Source organism: Phodopus roborovskii, unplaced genomic scaffold (genome assembly GCF_943737965.1).
Source record: "Phodopus roborovskii unplaced genomic scaffold, PHOROB, whole genome shotgun sequence".
NCBI classification, from domain to species: domain Eukaryota; kingdom Metazoa; phylum Chordata; class Mammalia; order Rodentia; family Cricetidae; genus Phodopus; species Phodopus roborovskii.
In genome coordinates this window covers 59416048-59438960 of record NW_026126480.1, presented here as the reverse complement: position 1 = coordinate 59438960, position 22913 = coordinate 59416048, and the positions used below count along the sequence as shown (strand labels likewise).

General features: G+C 39.0%; 1 protein-coding gene across 1 annotated transcript; it reads right to left on the bottom strand.

The window, feature by feature from the left end:
- Positions 1-8979: 8979 nt before the first annotated feature.
- Positions 8980-9930, bottom strand: LOC127227850 (olfactory receptor 5AN1-like). The gene has a single exon (XM_051192166.1). The coding sequence runs from the start codon at positions 9928-9930 to the stop codon at positions 8980-8982; it is 951 nt and encodes a 316-aa protein (XP_051048123.1).
- Between the last annotated feature and the right edge of the window lie 12983 nt (positions 9931-22913).

The following is a 22913-nucleotide window of genomic DNA, read 5'->3' as shown; positions in this document are numbered from 1 at the left end:
ATAAATAATTGGGGGGGACTTCCTGGAGCTTCTCTGAGCACACTAGGCCTGACTGTCCATGCGGGACCACCCTGAATCTCCACCTGCCTGATCTCTGACCGCCACCGGCAGTCCTCTGCTGGAGTTCCGGGCCCATCCCAGAGATCCACCTATCCCCTTCGGACCATACTGAATCCCTGCCTAACCCCATCACTGGGCCTCTGCTAGAGGAGAGACATCGAATTTTGGACCCTCCTAAGCCCACCAGGGGAGTACCATCCAGAGACAGAGAGAGAGAGACCACCTGCACCTACTGGAAGAAGCGATGGGAAGATGGCACTACAAGAAGACATCTAGCAATAGAAAGACAAGCATGACACCATCAGAATCTAGGGATTCTACACCAACTAGACCTGAAAACCCCAAAGCAGATGAAGCAGAAGAGAACAATTTAAAAAATATCTTCATAAAAATGATAGAGGCCCTCAAAGACGGTGGGAGAAAATCCCTTAAAGAAATAGAAAACAAACAAACAAACAAACAAAAAATTGGAAGAAATGAACAAATATCTTAAAGTACAAAAAGCCAAGAAAAAACAATTAAACAGGTGAAAGAAACAGTTCAAGAATTGAAAACTGAAATACAGACAATAAAGAAAACACAAACTGAAGGAATGCTAGACATAGAAAAACTGGACAAATGATTGGGAACTACAGACACAACCACAACCAACAGAATATAAGAGATGGAAGAGAGAATCTCAGGTGCTGAAGATAAACTAGAGGAAATAGATTCATCTATCAAAGAAAATCATAAATCCAACAAATCCTTAACACAAAACATCCAGGAAATGTAGGACACCATGAAAAGGCCAAACCTAAGAATAATAGACATAGAGGAATGTGAAGAAGCCCAGCTCAAAGGTGCTGAAAACATATTCAACAAAATCATTGAACTTTCCCAATCTGAAGAAGGACATGCCCATGAAAGTACAAGAAGCATACCGAACACCAAATAGACTGGACCAAAGAAAAAAGACCCCTCGACATATAATAATAAAAACACCTAACATACAGAATAAAGAAAGAATATTAAGAGCTTTGAAGAAAAAAGAACAGGTAACATATAAAGGCAGACCTATCAAAATTACACCTGACATCTCCATGGAAACTCTCAAGGCAGAAGGTCTTGGACAGATGTTCTACAAGTACTGAGTCCACAGATGCCAGCCCAGGCTACTATACTCAGCAAAACTCTCAATCACTATAGATTTAGAAAACAAGATATTTAAGGATAAAGCAAGATTTTCACAATACCTATCTACAAATCCATCCCTACAGAAAGTATTGGAAGGAAAACTCCAACCCAAGGAAGTTAACTGCACTCACAAAGACATAGGCAAAATATAGTCCCACTACACCAGAACCCAAGGGTAAAGCAGATCAAATATATTCACAATACCACTGCCAACAACAAATCTAAAACAAACAAGCATCAACAATCAATGGACCTTACTCACCCTCAACATTAATGGTCTTACCTTTCCTATAAATAACACAAGCTAACAGAATGTATATGAAGACAGAATCCACCCTTTTATGCATACAAGAAACACATCTAAGCTTCAAAAACAGACATTACCTCAGGTAAAAGGGTTAAGAAAAGATCTTCCAATCAAATGGACCCAAGAAGCAAGCAGGGGTGGCTATCCTAATATCTAACAAGTTAGACTTCAAACCAAAATTAATCAAAAGAGATGTAGACGGTCATTTCGCATTCATCACAGGAGAAATCCATCAGCACAAAGTATCAATTCTGAACATCTATGCCTCAAATACAAAGGCACCCACATTCGTAAAAGAAACACTACTAAAACTCAAACCTCACATAAAACCTCACACACTCATAGAGGGAGACTTCAACAACACAGTGTCGACATTAGACAGGACCACCAGACAGAAACTTAACTAAGAAATAAAAGAACTAACAGAAGTGATGTCCCAATTGGGTTTAACAGACATCTATAGAACATTCTATCCAAACACAAAAGAATATACCTTCTTCTCTGCTCCACATGAAACCTTCTCTAAAATCGATCACATACTAGGTGACATAACAAACCTCTCAACAGATACAAAAAATTGGAATAGTCCCCTGTATCTAATCAGTCCACCATGCTTTAAAATTGGAATTCAACAACAACACAAATCGCAGAAACCCTACAAACTCATGGAAACTGAAAAAATGCACAATTGCACCATACCTGAGTCAAAGAAGAAATAAAGAAGGAAATTAAGGATTTCCTAAAATTTTGCGGGAATGAGGACACAACATACTCGAACTTATGGGACACCTTGAAAGCAGTGCTACAAGGGAAGTTCATTGCACTAAGCACCCATATGAAGAAAATGGAGGATAGTCACATTACAGAATTAACAGTACAACTGAAAGTCTTAGAACAAAAAGAAGCAAACTCACCCCAGAGGAGTACATGCCAGGAAATAATCAATTTGATGGCTGAAATAAATAAAATAGAAACCAGGAAAACAATAAAAACAATCTATGCAACAACAAAAAGTTGGTTTTTTGAGACTATCAACAAGATAGACAAACCTTTATCCAAACTAACCAAAAAGCAGAGAGAACATGCAAATGAACAAAATCAGAAATGAAAAGGATTGACATAACAACAGACTCAGAGGAAATCCAGACAATTTTCAGGTCATAATTTGAAAACCTGTAATCCACAAAATTTGAAAATTCAAAGGAAATGAACAAATTTCTGGATAACTATCACTTACCAAAATTAAATCAAGAACAGATAAGCAACTTAAATAGACCTATAACCCCTAATGAAATACAAGCAGTCATTGAAAGCCTTCCAACCAAAAAAAAAAAAGCTCAGGGCCAGATGGCTTCCATGCAGGATTCTACCAGAAATTTAAAAAAGAGTTAATACCAATACTCCTCAATTTGTTCCACAAAATAGAAACAGAAGGTTCATTACCAAACTCTTTTTGAGAGGCCACAATCACCTTGGTACCCACGCCACACAAAGACAAAACTAAGAAAGAAAACTACAGACCAATATCCCTCATGAACATCGATGCAAAAATATTCAATAAAATACTGGCAAAGCGAATTCAAGAATACGTCAGAGAAATCATCCACCATGACCAACCCTGGGTTGCTGGGATGGTTTAACATAAAAATCTATCAATATGATCCACCATATAAACAAACTGAAAAAGAAAAACCACATGACCATCTCCCTAGATGCTGAAAAAGCCTTCTACAAAATTCAACACGCTTTCATGATAAAGGTCTTGGAGAGAACAGGGATAACAGGAACATACCTAAACATAATAAAATCAACATACAGTAAACCAACAGCCAACAGCAAACTGAATGGAGAGAAGCTTAAGGCGATTCTTCTAAAATCAGGAACAAGACAAGGCTGCCCTCTCTCTCCATATCTCTTCAATATTGTACTGGAAGTTCTAGCTAAAGCAGTAAGACAACAAAAGGAGATCAGGAGGATACAAGTTGGAAAGGAAGAAGTCAAACTTTCACTATTTGCAGATGATATGATAGTTTACATAAGCTACCCAAAAAACTCTACCAGGGAACTCCTACAGCTGATAAACTAACACCTTCAGCAAACTATCAGGATTCAAGATACACTCAAAAGTCAGTAGCCCTACTTTATTCAGACAACAAAGATGCTGAGAAAGAAATCAGAGAAACACCACCTTTTACAATAGTCACAAACAATATAAAGCACCTTGGGGTAGCACTTACCAAACAAGTGAAAGACCTGTATAATAAGAACTTTCTTTCTGTAAAGAAAGAAATTAAAGAAGATACAAGAAAATGGAAAGATTTCCCATGCTCTTGAATAGGTAGGATAAACATAATAAAAATGGCGCTCTTGCCAAAATTATCTACAGATTCAATGCAATCCCCATTAAAATCCCAGCACAATTCTTCACTGACCTTGGAAGGAAAATAATCAACTTTGTATGGAAAAACAAAATACCTGGAATAGCCAAAACAACCCTGCACAAAAAAGGAACTTTAAGCTCTACTACAGAACGATAGTCCTGAAATCAGCCAGGTATTGGCACACAAATAGACAAATAGACCAATGGAATTGAATCAAAAATCCTGATATTAACCACACACCTTTTTTTGACAAAACAGCTAAAAGTATACAATGGAAGGAAGAAAGCATCTTCAACAAATGGTGTTGGCACAACTGGATGATGGCACAAAACTCAAGTCCAAATGGATCAAAGACCTGAACATAAATCCAGCCACACTGAACCTGTTAGAAGAGAAAGTGGGAGGTACCCTTGAACAAATTGGTACAGGAGACTGCTTCCTTAACATAACTCCAGTAGCACAGACACTGAGATCGATAATTAATAAATGGGACCTCCTCAAACTTAGAAGCTTCTGTAAGGCAAAGGACACAGTGGAAAAGACAAAACAGCAGCCCGTGGACTGGGAAAAGATCTTCACCAATCCTACATCTGACACAGGGCTGATCTTCAAAATATACAAAGAACTCAAGAAACTAGTCAACAAAACACCAAATAACCCTATTAAAAATGGGGTACAGAATTCTCAATAGAGGAAATCAAAAAGGCTGAAAGACACTTACGAAAGTGCTCCACATCCTTTGCTATCAGGGAAATGCAAATCAAAACAACTTTGAGATACCATCTTGCTGCTGCCAGAATGGCTAAAATTAGAAACACCAATGACAACTTATGCTGGAAAGGATGTGGAGAAAGGGGAACACTCCTTCACTGCTGGTGGAAGTGCAAACTTATACAACTATTTTGGATATCAGTATGGCAGTTCCTCAGGAAAATTCGAATCAGTCTACCACTGGTCCCGACAATCACACTCTTAGGCACATATCCAAATGATCCACATCCATGCAACAACAACATGTACTCAACTATGTTCATAGCTGCATTATTTTAATAGCATAAACCTGGAAGCAACCTAGATGCCCCTAAACTGAAGAATGGATAAAGAAGATGTAGCACATTTACACAATGGAATGCTACTCTGCAGAAAAATGGAATCTTGATATTTGCAGGCAAGTGGATGGAACTTGAATAAACCATCCTGAATGAGGTAATCCAGTCACAAAAAGATGATCATGGCATGTACTCATTCATATATGGATTTTAAATGTAGAGCAAAGGATCACCAGCCTATAATTCACACTTCCAGAGAAACTAGGATACAAGGAGGATTCTAAGAGATTCATATAAGGTCCTTCTCAGAAAGGGAAAGGGACAAGAGCTCCAGAGCATATGCGGAGTGGGTGGACAGTTAGTGGAGGGGGATCTAGGAGAAAGAGAAGGGAAGGAGAAGAAAGCATGTGGGACTAGGAAGATTTATTCAGGGGAGGAATAGACAAGAGAAGAGAGAGAGAGAGAGAGAGAGAGAGAGAGAGAGAGAGAGAGAGAGAGAGAGAGAGAGAGATCATAAGTGAGGGAACCATTATAGGTTTGAAGAGAAAACTGAACATAGAAAAATGTCCAGAGACCTACAAGACTGACCCCAACTAAAATATGAGCAACAATGGAAAGGCTACCTTAAATGCCCTTCCCTGATAATGAGATTGATGACTAACTTATCCACCATCATGGAGTCCTCATCTACTAGCTAATGAAAACAGAAGCAAACACCCACAATGAAACATTGAGCCAAACTGGAATCCAGATGCAGAGGGAGAGGACAAGACCAGGTTGCAGAAAAACATAGAGACAGCTGACCTGAACATGGAGGAGCTAACGGGCCCCCAGACTGATAGCTGAGAATCCAGCATGGGACTGACTCAGACCTCCTGAACATGGGTGTCAGCTAGAAGGCCTGAGCAGTCTAAGGGACTTCAGACAGTGGAACCAGGATGTATCCCTGGTGCACAAAAGGACTTTGGGGGCACATCCCCCATGGAGGGATACTCCCTTAACCTAGAAACAGGAGTGAAGGCCTAGTTCCTACTCCAAATGACTTGACAGATTTAGATGACCCCTCCTGGAGGGCATCACCCTACATGTGCAGTAAAGGGGGTGGGAGGGGAGGGGATTCTGGGGGTATGAGAGGGTGGGAGAGAAGGGTAGATGAAGGGATGGAGGGAGGAAGGGGAAGGGAGGGAGGGAGAAGGAACTGGGATTGACATGTAAAATAAAAATTTAAAAATTATATTAAAAAATAATAATGAATAAGGAAGGACATGCGGGAAATCTGGAGGGAGAAAAATAAGGGAGAAATTATTAATATTATAATCTCAAAAATAAGAATAGTTAATGAGCCTCTGAAGACAACATGGAAATATAATGACACAGTTAGTGATCATTTTGTCCAAGTCTAATTAGAATGGTAAACCAGTGCCATTTGTTGTTAACACATTATGGTCCTCTTTTAAACCAGACACATAGAACCACAAATTTAGGTCTGATGTGAGATTACTGCCCAGAAATGACAGCTCAGTTTGTGTAATTAATTGTATCCTCTCCAGGTCCTTGAACTACTTGAATATTTTAAGAGTTTTCTTTGGGAATATAAATACCAGAAAGAAAAGAAGCTAACGACAGACCAAAAAATTGATTCCATCCAAGTTTCTGAACCAATGACTTTATTACCAGAGCATAAGCAACTCTTGAGCAGCAGCACCAACAATGATCCTCTTCTCCAGCATATTGGACTGGTTTCATGGGCAGTTCCAGTCCCTAGTCAGCTATGCACACCCTAGGTACTCCAGAAAAAAAAAACTTCATGTAGGGTTATATAAAATAGATGGAAAAGAGATTGGTAAATATGACCTCAGATAAGGGTCTTGTGATGCCCTGTTCCAAGACAGAAGTTTGCTTGCATGTTTTGATTGTTTGCTTGTTTGTTTTTTATTCACTTGTTTATGGCACAGGGTCATTCGGTAGCCCATTCTGGGATGGAACTATGTGGACAAAATTGGCCCAAAGCCTGTAGAAATCCTCTTGCCTTATCTTTTTTCTACTTATTCTTCTCTTATGTATTACATCCTGACCTCAGTTTTTCCCTCTCCAGTCATCCCAATCATGCCCTATAACTCCCTTCTCCACCAGATCTATTCCTCCTCTTTTTCTCTTCAGAAAAAGAGCAGTTCTCCCAGGGATATCTACCAAGCAGGGAATAACAAGTTACAATAAGACTAGGCACATGCCCTATTGTCAAGCCTGTATGAGGCAACCCATAGGAAGAAAGGACCTCAAAATCAGGCAAGAAAGTTCGAGACAGACCCATACACACTGTTAAGAGTCCCTCAAGAACACCAATCTACACAACCATGACATATCTACAGAAGTCCCAGCTCAGACCTATACAGGCTCCCTGATTGTCACTTCAGTTTCTGAGCACCTGTGAGCCCAATTAGTTGATTCTGTGACCGGTGTTCTTGTTCCCCCTGCCTTATTAATGCTGGGATTATAGGTGCAAACCGCTTTTCTTGGCTGTGGAAGAATGCTAACATTCTATTGTTTTTGTGTGCATGGACATGCTTGTCATTGCATTACTGCAAATATTTCATGATTGTGAACCACAGTATTCTGTAAGGTAAATCTGCATTGTGATAGTGAAGTTCACCTGGGCAAAACAGCTCCCCTGCACTACTGAGAAATATCAGTTCAAAGTTTCAGCTGTTACAGTAGACCCATTACAAAACTCTCTTCAAAACACATAATGATAAGATGCAAAATGCTGAACATAGACAATATGAAAGAACATGACAGTGTGCCATGTGTTGTTAATCTCAGCAATCACGAATGCACAGTGACTGTATTATAATGAATTCACACAAGTCTTCTTACACAAAATTTGAGCAGACACCTGAAATATCGGTATATATTTTATGCAGTCATCTGGTTGGCTACATTTACCCCAGGCAAATTTCTGAATGTAATAAAGAAGACTAAGAGAGATCATGGTATGCCATCATCTCATATACTGGTATTGGTCCATAGCATACTTCTACAGGTTATGACTTTACAAGGAGCCAGAAATGAAACTCTCAGAATACTGAGGAGTTAGCAATGAAGAACCCTGTCTTTCTCACCACTTTTTTTCATTATTCTAACTCCCACTTTTGTTTTTGACCTAAATTTATTAAGTGGCTAGTAGTGATTTCCTTTAACTAAATCAAGCTGTTTCTGATTTGTAGTGAGATATCTACCCCGCCTGCACCTGTAGCATTGACCACGTCCATTTGTGTGTAGTCACAGAGGTGGATATGCTGGAGAGTTAGGTTAGTCTGGGGTCCTGGACCCCAGCTCACTCTCTTGGTTCTGATCGGGTCACTGAGTGAAGCCTGGGTATGAATCCGTGGAGAGGGAACTTGCCTGTCATTGGTTTCTTGTTGAAGTGACATCTCCCCAAATAAAATTAATAACCTATTTTAAACCTGAGCCCTTGTATCTTAATCCATGCATCAGCTTCCAATGAAGTTGATTAGTCTTCCTAAAAGACACAATAAATTCAGCATGAAAGGTTATTTCTTTCAAACAGGAAGTGTTTCTATCATCAACCTAACCTGATCTATATCACAGAAAAAGCAATGCTCATAGTCTGGACTTTATTAGAATGCATCAAGATATTTATGAGACAAGGTTTATAGACTCTGGGATCACAGACTCATTTTGGAATATTCTTCTAATTTAACAGTTTTCAGCCTTGCACAAGTTTTTCAACTTCTTATATCACAAATACCTATAGATAGAATAATCATAAGGCAGCCATTTTGTAACAAGGAAATTATGACACTACCAGTCCTAAAAATGATGCATTTTTATAGTATCATATTAATTTTTGGTTTATATTGACATGTTGCATGTTTCAAAGACGTCTTTATCCAAAGTGTCAAGGACTTTTTAGTGTTCTACTAATGTGCACAGGTGCACATGGTTGCAGATAACAGTAACTCTGACATGGAATTGTGGTGAAATCTTATCTGTGACGTTGACTGCAGACTGTCTTTTTCTGCAACCTCTCCATGGCATCTTTGATTTCCTTGTTTCTCAGACTGTATATCAAAGGATTCAACATGGGAATCACCACAGTGTAGAAGACAGATGCAAATCTGTCAAAGCTGGAGGAGCCACCAGAGCTGGAACGCAAATAGACAACGATACCAGAAATATAAAAGAGGGAAACAGCTGTCAGGTGAGATGCACATGTGTTAAATGCCTTAGACCTGCCCTTAGCTGAAGTTATCTTCACGATGGACAAGATGATAAAGCCATAGGATAGCATGATGACTAAGGCATTTGTAAGCCCAAACAACATTGTTAATATGGCAAGCAGGATCTGTGCAAAGAAAATTTCAGTGCAGGATAGACTTAACAGCTGTGATATGTCACAGAAGAAATGTCTGATGACATTTGGTCCACAGAAGTTGAGCTTCAGCAAAGTACATACCTGAGATAAAGAACCTAGGAGTCCTGCTGCATAGCTTCCCATCACCATGCGAGCACAGAGGGTGGGTGACATGACTGATGAATAGAGCAGTGGGTTGCAAATCGCAGCATACCTGTCATAAGCCATGACTGTCATGAGGCAACATTCAGTCAGTGCCATAGTAGAGAAGATGAAGTATTGAATTATGCATCCCCCAAAGCTGATAGTTTGCTCTTCCTGGAAAAAGTTTGAGAGCATCTTGGGGACTGTAGAGGAGATATAGCAGAGATCTACTAAGGACAGATTACTGAGGAAGAAATACATGGGTGTGTGGAGGTGGGAATCCATCCTTATTAAAACAAGAAGGGACAGGTTCCAGGTCAGCGTTGTAATGTAAAGTGTGAGAAACATAACAAAGAGCAGTGTTATTATTTGAGGGAAATCTGAGAAGCCCAGAAGGATGAATTGGGTTATCTCAGTAATATTTCTTCCCATAATCATTACCTTGGTGCTCCTGTTCCTAAAATAAAAAAGTAAATAGGATAATGCACTGCAGACTCAAGTGACATTAAAGCATTATCTTAATGAGAGTAATTTTGGATTTGATTAACAAAGCAATGCCTAAGAAATGACATGATCATACATGTACATATATACATGAATAAGTATATACATAAACCCATGTATACACACACATTTAAGTACAGAGAGAGAGAGAGAAAGAGAAAGAGACTATTATCATGCTGTCATTATTTGTAATCTGACACATTTTCATGGAGCAATAACATATGTTCCTAGTGAAGTTATAAAATGCCTATTCCTGTAAATGTGTAATATGAAGATTTCATATCCTGGCATTAGTTTAAAGTCTACTACTATTAAGAATTAATTGCCGCTCACGTGCCCTCTGCTTTGAGATGAGTGTTCGGCCAGCTCCAGTCCAACACCCCCATCCTCTCCTTGGAAATTCCTGGGTAGGCTCTGTGCATAGTGGACTCACCCTGCCATGAGGGACCATCTGGAGCCTGCCCTCACCTGACCCTAGCCCCCCCCCATGCCCTCTGCTTGAGGTAAATCAGGGGCCAGCTCAGGTCCAACACCCCCAACCTTTACTAGGAACTTCCTAGGTTAGCTCTGCATCATCACCCTCCTACACCCTGTGCTTGAGTGGACCCACCCTGGCACTCCAGACCATCTGGGGCATGCCTTCACCTCAAACTTCTACCCCATACACCCTCAGCTTGAGACCTCCAAGAGAGCTCAGACCATCCAGATTATTGACATAGTAGTCCTGACCCACATATACCCACTGGGAAAGGATAGTAGAAGTAGAGTAGAGTGAGAGACCCCACCTGCATCCACTTGAAAAAGGGATGGGAAGATGGCAGTACAAGAACATAGTCAACAAGAGAAAGAAAAATATGACAACACCAGAATCCAGGGTCTCTACACCAAAAAGAACTGAACACACAAAAGTATGAAAATGATAGAGGCCCTCAAAGAGGATATGAGAAAATCCCTTAAAGAAATGGAAGAAAAAACATTGAAAGAAATAGAGGAAAAGACAAACCAAAAAATGCAACAATCAACAAATCTCTTAAAGAAAGCAATGAAAGCTGGGGGGGAGGGCAATCAAACAGATGAAGGAAACAATTCAAACAGTTCAAGACCTGAAAACTGAAATAGAGACAATAAAGAAAACACAAACTTAGTCAATGCTGGAATAGAAAAACTGAGTAAATGATCAGGAATTACAGATGCAAGCAAAATCAACAGAATACAAGAGATCAAAGAGAAAATCTTAGGCATTGAAGATAAACTAGAGGAAATAGATTCATCAACCAAAAAAATCTTAAATTCAACAAATCCTTAACACAAAATATCCAGGAAATGTGGAACACCGTAAAAACACCAAATCTAAGAATAATAGATATAGAAGAAGGCAAAGAAGTCCAGCTCAAAAGTGCAGAAAACATATTCAACAAAACCGTAGAAGAAAACATTCCCAACCTGAAGAAGGACATGCCTTTGAAAGTACAAGATATTGCAGTTTAATAAGGATCAGGATAAACAAATAGGCCGAATAGATATCTATTTAGGGAGAAATAACTTACAACGTAGACAGATGAACACCAGCAAGTTCCACTGGATGCTCTCCTCTCCCTGTCCCACCAGCAACAAAGCATTCCCCAGTTCCTCCTCAGACCTCCTTCCACAGGTCACTTCTGCTCCTGGCTCCACCCCTCAATGGGTGTGGCCAGTGCCACAGAAGGAGACAAAGTGAATATCCCACTACAATTCCTCTTTAAGTCTAAAGAAAAGATTTAGGCTTGATACAAAACTATATACAAAACAGTGAATAACAAGTGTGCTCTAAGAAAAGGAAAATCGAGAACAAAATGACTTACATATCTAGTCCTAGGGTGAAAGCATAACGGAGTTTACAATATAGTTGTCCGAAGCTGGAAAGCTTAAGTCTAGTACCTAATAGAAAGGGAGAATAATAGTTGTCATAGTTTAATCTTCAACCTCATCAAGACCTGAGAAGGAAAATAATGATACTAGGGTAGACAGGAACTACCCTAGTGCATGGGCAACTTCCAAAAGGTTCAGCGAGGATAGAAACAGCAGGCTACCTGGACAGTTACCCAAGGTCTCACACCAACGTTGGTACACCCCAGTTTTGGCTAAGGCCAAGAGAGCTTGACAGACCACAACAACAGCAGGGATGTAGAAAGGCTGTCTTACCCTGACTTGGCAAGGTTCAGCAGTCTTCTATATTTGTCTCCTGCAAGCACATAGGACCACATGTCCAAATCAGTGGTCAAGGTGAGGGCAGTTCTTTGCCCAAGAGGTCATTAGCTGAGGCAAGGATGGACTCCAGAAGGAGCAACAACAGTGTCCAACATATTTTCGGGAAAGTGCATGGTGCTGTCAGGCGCAACAGTGTCTCATGTCAACAGAGCACTAATATTAAAACATTTAAATGCCATGTTCTGCATGTCTATGAAGTGATTGAAGATTAAGAATCTATGTCTGACTAATCTCATAGGTAAAGGAAACATGAGTGAAGATAATCTGTAATACTCAGGAACTTAGCTAAAAAAAACTGATTGAAACTTCCCTGAGTAAAGCAGGAACAAATACCTAAACAATATAACTATGTACATATACATACATATAAATCCCTAAAATAGAGGTAGAGTAGAAATGTCTAGACAAGAGGTAGAACTATAAAGGGCAGCATGGTAAATATCCCAAATTGTATCAATATACAAAATGTCTTGAACACAAGCAAAAGTACACATACATAGAATATGGTAAGAATAATGTGCATAAAACATCTTAAATGGAACGATTTCACACAATATGACAAAATATAATATTCCATTCTTCCAGGAAGGGAATATAAACTTAATTTTACATAGGTTACCACAAATAAGAATATATAACAATGTAAGCAGTATAATACTATTATCTCACTCTTACTAAATAATTCACAAGAAGATAGACTAATCTACCTATATCCCATCTAAACATACCTTTCCCAACTATACCCTACTTCTGTCCAAAAGATAAACCCGAGTCTAAGCATCACCTTCCATACCCAACTCTAAGTAACTAAAACCAACCCAAAGAAGATGAATATTAGCTCCAAATTCCAAGAGTAGGGAAAGGGGGTGTTGTTATCTTATGGTTACTTCCTGCTGAAATGGGACGATGATTGCTCCATGGTATCCTGTAGAAAGAAAATTTTTAGAAACCAAATTTCTCAACAGAACTGGCTGTGACATATGTAGCTAGTCACTGTGTGGTAGGAAAGGCTTGACTGTAGTTATATTTGAAACTTTGGCGAGGGTGTAATAAGAAGGTGCACCATTAAAGCTAGCTAGTCATGAGTTGTCTCGAGCAAAACACCCTGATGTTTTTAGGTGATGTTTGTAGTCCAGATGCATCAGGTTGAGTCACGACTCCCAAATTCCCAAATATTGTTTATAAATATTTGTTTTCATTTAAATGGGTTTTGTTATAAATGGTTAATGACCACACCAATCTTTTAAAGATAAAAAGTATATTATGGTATAGATATGAATACTTTATTTTGGAATGGATTTTCATTTATTAATACAATTTAAGATCAATTTTGTGATATATATTTCTCCTTTTGTTTAGTTATTGTGTTTATATAGCTCATTTAAAATGTAATATATAATGTACAGATTATAAATAATTAGAGTTAAGTTAGTTAGATTTTCAAGATACACAGAGATGTATTTGAGATAGATAGGCATTCTTCAAAACTTTCAAAAACCTACAAAATATGGTATTTAAAATGGTTTAGGGTTTTTCTTGACAATGAGACATAAATGCTCCTGACAACACCACCTACGTTAAAAAGGAAGATGGACATCGAAAAAACGCGTTATAAAATTATTTCCAATATGACAAGACTAGCCATTTAGACAAGATACTGTTCTTGTCTGGACTGTTTGACTCTATGCTGTATAAACTGGACATGCAGGACCCATAGGAAAATGACTGCTGATACAAGATGAACATTACTACAAAGTTCCTACTTCATGGAAGAGTCTGCCAGACAGTCTGCTGGACACAGAAAAAAGTAACTGGCAAACTGCCAATACAAGTGGACAGTTTAGTTTCCTCCTTTGCTGAGGAATATGCTAGACACATTATGGCCTATAGGCTAAAGATAGAACATTACAAAAAATTTTCAGATTACTGACCAGGCGAGTTGTCTCTGTCATTTCTAGAGTTTATATACTATCCTTCTATGGTCTTTGAAGGAGTTGAAGACAGATAGTTATGGTTATAGGTTAGAATTAAAGATAAGTTACATATAAGACTTTAGACTCATGAAGATAGGATAGATAATGAAATATGTCTTTAAATATTACTAATTGTTAATGGACTAAATATTGTTAACTATGATTCTTACTTGATAATTGTTGTGTGATATATTTTGTTATGCTAAGGGTAAAACCCTTCTTTTTATTAAGACAGAAAAGAGGAGATGATGGGAGATGTCATTCTGTAAATATGTTTCTCTTATTGGTTAATAAATAAAGCACTGTTGGCCAATAGGAAAGCAAGATAGGCAGGACTAGGAGACAAGGAGGATTCGAGGAAGTACTAAGAAGGAGTCAGCATGGAGAGACTGGGGAGACCAGACGCCTGCCCCATTCCCCGGTAAGATGAAACCACGTGAAAATACATAGATTAACAGAAATGGGTTAATACTTAAGACAGAGCTAGCCAATAAGAAACTAGTAACTGGCCAACAGCATTATATCTAATACAGAGTCTCTGTGTGTTGATTGGTTCTGGTGAAAAATCTACTCCTTACAACAAGAAGTATACCAAACACCAAATAGACTCGACCAAAATAAAGAATAATCCTCAACTTGAAATGGAAAAACAAAAGACCCAGGATAGCCAAAACAACCTTCTACAATAAAGGAACTTCCAGGGGCATCACCATCCCTGACTTCAAACTCTATTACAGAGCTATAGTCCCAAAAACAGCTTGGTATTGGCACAAAAAAATAAACAGGTAGACTAATGGAATCTAATTGAAAACTCAGATATTTACACATAAACCTATGAAAACCTGATTTTTGACAAAGAAGCTAAATTTACACAATGGAAAAAAAAAGAAAGCATCTTCAAAACATGGTGCTGGCATAACTGAATGCTAGCATGTAGAAGACTGCAGATAATCCTTATCTGTGGCCATGCACAAAACTTAAGTCCAAATGGATCAAATACTTTAACATGAATCCAGACATACTGAACCACTTAGAAGAGAAAGTAGGAGATACCCTTGAACAAATTGGTACAGGAGACTGCTTCTTGAACATAACACCAATAGCACAGACACTGAGATGGACAATTAATAAATGGGACCTCCAGAAACGGAGAAGTTTCTGTAAAACAAAGGACAGGGTCAACAAGAAAAAAACAGGAGCCCACAGAATGGGAAAAGATCTTAACCAACCCCACATCTGACAGAGGGCTCATCTCCAAAATATAGAAAGAACTCAAGAAGCTACTTACCAAAACACCAAATAATCCAATTAAAAAGTGGGGTACAGAACTAAATAGAGAACTCTCAATGGAAGAATCCAAAAATGGCTCAATGATATTTAAGAAAGAGCCATCATTCTTAGCCATCAAGGAGATGCATATCAAAACAACTCTGAGATACCATCTTGCTCCTGTCAGAATGGCTTAAAAAAAATACCAAAGATAGTTTATGCTGGAGAGGATGTGGATAAAGGGGAACACTCCTTCACTGCTGATGGGAGTTCAAACTTGTACAGCCACTTTGGAAATCAGTATGGCAGTTCTTCAGGAAAATGGGAATCAGTCTACCACAGTACACAGCAATTCCACTCTTAGGCATATACCCAAATGATGCACATCTATGCAACAAAGATATCTGTTCAACTATGTTCATAGCAGCATTATTTGTAATAGCCAGTACCTGGAAGCAATTTAGATGCCCCTCTATTGATGAATGGATGGAGAAAATGTGGTACATTTACACAATAGAGGACTACTCAGTGGGAAAAAAAAAACCCAAAGGAATCTTGAAATTCACAGGCAAATAGATGGAACTAGAAAAAACGAGCCACAAAAAGACAAACATGGTATGTACCCACTCATATATGGATTTTAGACATAGAGTAAAGGATCACCAACCTACAATCCACACCACCAGAGAAGCTAGGGAACAAGAAGGACCCTAAGAGAGACACACATGGTCCTCTAAAATGGGGAAAGGGACAAGATCTCCGAAGCAAATTGGGAGCAGGAGGGAGGGGGAAAAGAGTTAGGAGAAGGAGAATGGAAGAAGAGGAGGAGAGAGAAGAACATGAGGGATCAGAAAGATTGAGTGGGGGGGGGGGGGAATAGAGGAGAACGAGGGAAGAGAAACCATAATAGAGGAGGCCATTGTAGGTTTTAGGAGAAATCTTCCACTAGGAAAATATCCAGAGACCTACAAGGATGACCCCAACTAACAATCTGAGCAACAGTGGCGAGGCTACCTTAAATGCCCTTCCCTGATAATGAGATTGTAACTACCTTATATGCCATCCTATAGCCCTCATCCAGTAGCTGATGGAAACAGAAGCAGACACCCACAGGTAAACACTGAGCCAAACTCCTGGAATCCAGTTGCAGAGAGGGAGAAGTAATTAGCAAAGGGGTCGAGACCAGGCTGGAAAAATCCACAGAAACAGCTGACCTGAACAAAGGGGAGCTCATGGACCCCAGATTGATAGCTGGGAAGCCAGCGAAAGACCAACACAGACCCCCTGAACGTGGTTTTCAGTTAGGAGGCCTGGGAAGTATATGGTACCTCTGACAGTGGATCCACAATGTATCCCTAGTGCAGGAACGGATTTGGGAGTCTATTCCCCATGGAGGTATACTCCTTTAGCCTAGAGACACGAGGGAGGACATAGGCCCTACCCCATATGACTTGACAGACTTTGATGATCCCTCATGGAAGGCCTCACCCTCCCTGGGGAGTGGTTGGGGGGTGGGATGAGAGAGTCTGTGAGGGGGGTAGGAGGATGGGTGGATGGGAGGGAGAGGGAACTGGAATTGATATGTAAAATAAGAAAAAAAATTAAATAAAAAAAGAATGAAAATCAAGAAGAAAAGAAAATGTTTTCTCAGTTCATCCAAGTTAAATTTTATAGAAACATTTTGAAATTATAAACTCTAATGGGTAATATCAATTTGACTAATCAATTCAAAAAGTATGATTGAAATGTTTACCACTATCTCAATGCATTCTGTTGATTCAGGAAGACACATTTAAGTCTACTTTATGTAACACTATTCCCAGAATTGACTAAAATAAAGGGGGGCCATTATTTTACTCTTATTATTTTTTCTAGACCAATTTATTTAAATGTTGTTACAGAAAAAAATGAGCATTTTTAATTAGTGTTCTATATGTGTTCAGCATATCCCAAGCAGTTTAAGTAGAAAAGCTGTTAAAGATTCACCTGGATAGATACAGCTTATCAATTTTGATTTAATAAGAACTTGGCCAGTTTAATGAAATGTGCTGGGAATAATAAGTTAAATACACATTGCCTAGTGAGAAAAATGTGAGGAAAAGACAGTGAAATGGACAGTTAGACCAAAACTATTTGTGCCTGGAGTGGATGACTCTTGTATCTGTACTGCTAGAGCTAGTGTCTCTGAGGACCACCACAGGTGACACTGGAGAGCTATTGGAAGATTGTGAGCTATCTAGGGGAACTGTGCTCGAGTATCCAGTCGTTCCATAAGACTTGCTTTATCTCCTACAACTAGAAGTCATGAGCCAAAGCTATGCATCTGAATAGAATATGATTCTTATTACCTCAATCAACAAAAATATAACAGAAAGAGTTCCAGGGAAAATGGAAAGTTGAGATATGTGGACAAGCATGCTTTGCTCTTAGGAAATCTGAAACTAAGTCAATTCCTTTTTTCCTTTTTTTTTTTTTAATCCACGTCTCAATTTCTGCCTTTTAAAATTAACTAGGTTTAATAGATAATCTCATTTGCCCTACCCTCTCTCATTTGCTCCATTGTTACAAGCAGGAAATGGAAAGTAGCAGAATTTAAGATAAAGACCTAAGAATTCAACAACCAGCTATGCACCCTAGACACATACTTGATATTTTAAACATATATGAACAGCATATAATTTGAGTAAGTACAAATGAAAAATATACAGGATGTGGAAGTGAAGAGAGTGGCTAGGAGAATAGGAAAATCTAATCCCATAAATCTTATTAGACGGTGGAGTCCTCCTGGAAAAATGATGGACATAAAGGTAATGGATTTTAATTACAATTCTTACCTTCTGATCTTCACCCAGACTACAGGAAGACAGAATTCTTGATGAATGTCGGCACTGCCAATATCCCAAACAGTTTTCCAGGAGGGACACTAGTATATCATTAGTGAATGTTTTTGACCATTAACCTAACTGTCTAATGGTGAGATAGAGCAACACTAGGGAATCCTCTTAAATGTGCTGTTGAGATCCAGAGCAAAGGGGAAAAGCCAATTATAGAACACATTACAGACATTTGCTCTCTAGCATCATGGTTGTCATGGAGATTTTTCTGATAATTACAGGCCCCATTGGCCATGTGCACCAAATCTTAACTTCCCCTGTGATCTATCATAACACCACATTGTAACTGTACTGACCTTGGAGGCATTTAGTCTCCAAAGGCCATAGGGATCTTCTATTCCCCAGATCTTAATTTCTAGGAGACAAACTTGAGTTCAGAGATGTTAAGGGATTTTCCCCAAGATAGCACAACAGGCTGATAATATACTATGACATTGATAAATATATATGCATACAATATATAAAACATTTCATTTTATTTAGATATGCACATTTTCATAAATCTCTGTTGTGAGTCAATCAGTACAGCAGCTCTGACAGACTGCAGCTTATCCAGCGACTAAGGGAAGAAGTCAAGGCAATAAGCTATCTACCAATTCATGACAAAAAAAAAAAACTGAAATTCAGGACAGAGAATGTCATATCCCAATCACAGTCTTGGGGTTTGGTATCATAAAGTTTGTGTTGAGGACTGGTAAGTGAGGATGCTTGTATCAAGCTTATGACTTGAGTTTCTGGGGACACATGGTGGGAGGAGAGGACTGACTCCCAATGTTAGCCCTCTGTCCTACACACAAATACATGCACACACACACACGCATGCACGCATGCATGCGCACACACACACACACATACACACACACACACACACACACAGAGAGAGAAAGAGAGAGAGAGAGAGAGAGAGAGAAATGATGATACAAATTTAAAAACATTTCACCATTGAACTCTGGATTTCCCTCTTACTGGTTTGTAGTTTCTCCAAATCACAGTATTTCTCTGTATTAAATGGCAATAATAATACCCAAGCCATAAGGGAACTCTGAAGAGAATTAATTTGGATAAAGATTATCAAAAGTTTAAATTTCATGGTATACATAAGATCTTGTATTATTAATTGCATGTATTTAGCAATGTGATTTAAAAATCTAACATTTGCCACAAGTCCGATCTTTCAAAATAAACACTTCATGAAAACCCTTTCATTAAGAAGGATGTAATATCTATAGGCAATCAACGATTACAGCAAAATAGTGTCTTCATCAATTACACACAGGAATTCATGGGCAGCAGTGACCATATGCACAAAATCTCTACCATATCAAGCCAGACATATCTCATCATGTACAGGGAGGCAATGACGCCCACCTCTAGATAAGTAGCTATTGACAGCTGATTCTCCCTACAAAGGGAGAGTTACTTGATTTCTCAAGGATGTGGCCCCTGTCAAGTCATTTGGGGCAGGGCTTAGGCCCTCCCCCATGTATCTAGGCTAAGAGAGCATCCCTTCTTGGCGAATGAGCTCCCAAAGTCTGTTCGTGCACTAGGGATAAATACTGGTTCTACTGCCAGAGGCCCTATAGACTGCCCAGGCCTCCTAGCTGACACCTATGTTCAGGGGGCCCAGTTCAATCCTATATTGGTTCCCTGGCTGTCAGATTAAGGTCTGTGAGCTCCCACTTGTTTAGATCAGCTGTTTCTGTAGGTTTCCCCAGCATGGTTCATCACTCCTCTCTCTCTACAACTGGATTCCAGGAGTTCGGCTCAGTGCTTAGCTGTGGATCTCTACTTCTGCTCCCATCATCTACTGGATAAAGGCTCTATCTAGTATGGCAATTAAGGTAGTCATCGTTCTCATTATAGGGCAAGGGCATTTAAGGTAGCCTCTCCACTATTACTTAGATTCTTAGTTGTAGTTATCCTTGTGGATCTCTGTACAATTCCCCAGTGCCAGATTTCTCTTTAAACCTATAATGTCTCCCTCTATTAATGTATCTCTTTTCTTGCTCTCCTCTATTCTTCCCCTGACTCAGTCTTCCTGATCCCTTGTCTTCTCCTCCCTCCACTTCTTCTCCACTTCCCTTTCTCCTATCTCCCTTCCCACTCACCCAGTGCTCCCAATTTGTTCAGAAGCTCTTGTTCCTCTCCCCTTCTCTGAGGGAGACAATGTATATCTCTCTTAGGGTCTTCCTTGTTGAGCTAGGACCACTTTTGATACATCAATTGCACAGCAACACTATTTGCTACTTTATTTTAACAAAATAAAATACAGTAAGATAATATAAAAGCCATCACATCAAAGTTGGACAAGGAAAAACCAACAGAAAGAAAGAAGCCCAAGATAAGGCAGAATTGGAGAGTCACTCATTCACAGACTCAGGAGTCTCATAAAACCCTAAACCAGAAGTTATAATACATACACAAAGAACCGTGCAGGTCCTGTGCTTGCTGCTTCAGTCTCTATGAGTTCACATAAGCTTTGCTCAGTTGGTTTGCAGGGACTTTGTTCTCCTGGTGCCCCCATTCCTGTGGCTCTTGCATTCTTTCCATCTCCACCTTCCTGGGATTCTCTGAGTTCTGAGGGGAGGCATTTGAAGAAGATATCCCAATTAGTGCTGAGTGTTCCAAGTTCTCTCCCTCTCTCTGAGTAAGGCCTGGTTGTTGGTCTCTGTATTCCCCTCCCATATGGTGTTGAAGGAAACTTCTCTGATGATGACTAATAAGACAATCATCTGTAAGTATAGTATAAAATTATTGAGTCATTTTATCACTATTTATTAAAGCAAGTAATATCTGGTTTTACCCTAGACCTCTGAGCTATCTATTCTTCAGTTCTTGGTCACCCAAGCAGTATTTGGAATGGGTTCAATCCTGTGGAGTGTGCCTTAAATCAAATCAGATGTTGTTGGTTTCTTCCACAAGCACTGAGCCACCATTACCCTGGTATATTTTGTAAGCAGGACAGCCTTGTACATCAAAGAGGTTTTGACTGTGGTGATGTTTATGCTCCTCTTTTGGTAGCCTGCAGAGTAACTTCTCATACCAAAGACATTAGAATGTAGGGATAGAGGCTCTATGAAGGTACCAGCTCATTATCTCCATGTTCAATGAATTGTGTAGGTATTGTCATCATCAGTGGGGTTTCGGTGTAAGGACATCTAGGTTATTTAAATTTTGTGGTTATTATGAATAGAAAAATGTTGACATGGTTAAGAAAATGTCCTTGTTGTAGGATGAAGCATCCTTTAGGTATATGGCCAAGAACACTATAGCTGGACCTTGAAGTAGACCAAGTTTTAATTTTTGATTTTCTGAGGAACTGCCATATTGATTTTCATAGTGGCTATACAAGTTTGCACTTTCACCAGCAATGGATGAGTGTTCCTCTTATTTCACATCCTTGCTAGCATGACCTGTCACTTATGTTATTGACCTTAGCCACTCTGTCAGGTATAAGGTGAATAAAGTAGAATCTCTATGTAGTTTTGGTTTGTATTTCCCCATTGGCTAAGGACATTCAACAGTTTTTTTTTCCTTTTTCTGGGTGGGGGGTAGTTCAAGCTTCAGGCTGAAGATAAGAAAAGCAAATAGCTGTTCACTAACTGTTACTCTTCTTCAGACTTAAAGGCAACCCTGGCTCTACCAAACTTCAGACTGTAACCTCTCCTCAGCATGGCTGGAGACTCCTGAGATTTCAATGTCTTCCTATCTTCAATTTGGCTGGAGAATGAATGCCTGATACTGAGACCTTGCTCCTGTCTTATATGTCTTCCTAATGCTGGAATTAAAGATATATGACCCCAGATTCTGGGATCATCTTTGTGTGAGATGTTTCTCTTTAGGACTGGATCAATTTTGTGTATTTCAGTTCAGCCTTGAACTAACAGATCCGTTTACCTCTTAATCCTGAGTGTGGGGAATAAAGGTGTATACCTGGCTTCTATGGCTTATAGCTGACTTTACTTTCTGAATCCTCAGGCAAGTTTTAATAAATCATAAATAATATATCATCACAATTCTTTTTATCTAGTACAAAAAGAAAGCTACAACTAACATAACAAAAACTATACAAAAAGTATATACAATGTATACAGGCAATAAGTTCATCAACAATGTCCAGTTGCATTTGACAAATTCTGAGAAACTATTTCATTACCTATTCTATATTGGTGATAGAAATTGTACCTAATTTAGTTCCTATTTCAATTTGCATTATCAAATTATCTTTTAATGTCTCTCAACTGTTTACATTTTACATATTTTTAGTGAATTTCTTTACTGAATCTGGTAAACAATGAAAACTGTAACTACACTAAATAGTCTTCAACTACTTCAGAGACCCAAGACGGAAATGTTACTAAGCAGGCAGTGCAAGCAAGTGACTTCCAAAAAAATCTGAGAAGTGACAGAAACAATGAACGTTTCTTTAAGTGTTGCTCAGCCATTTGAAATTCCTCTGTTAAGAATTCTCTGTTTAGACATGTGCCCCATTTTATTGGATTATTTAAGGTTTGTATCTAGTTTTTTGCATTCT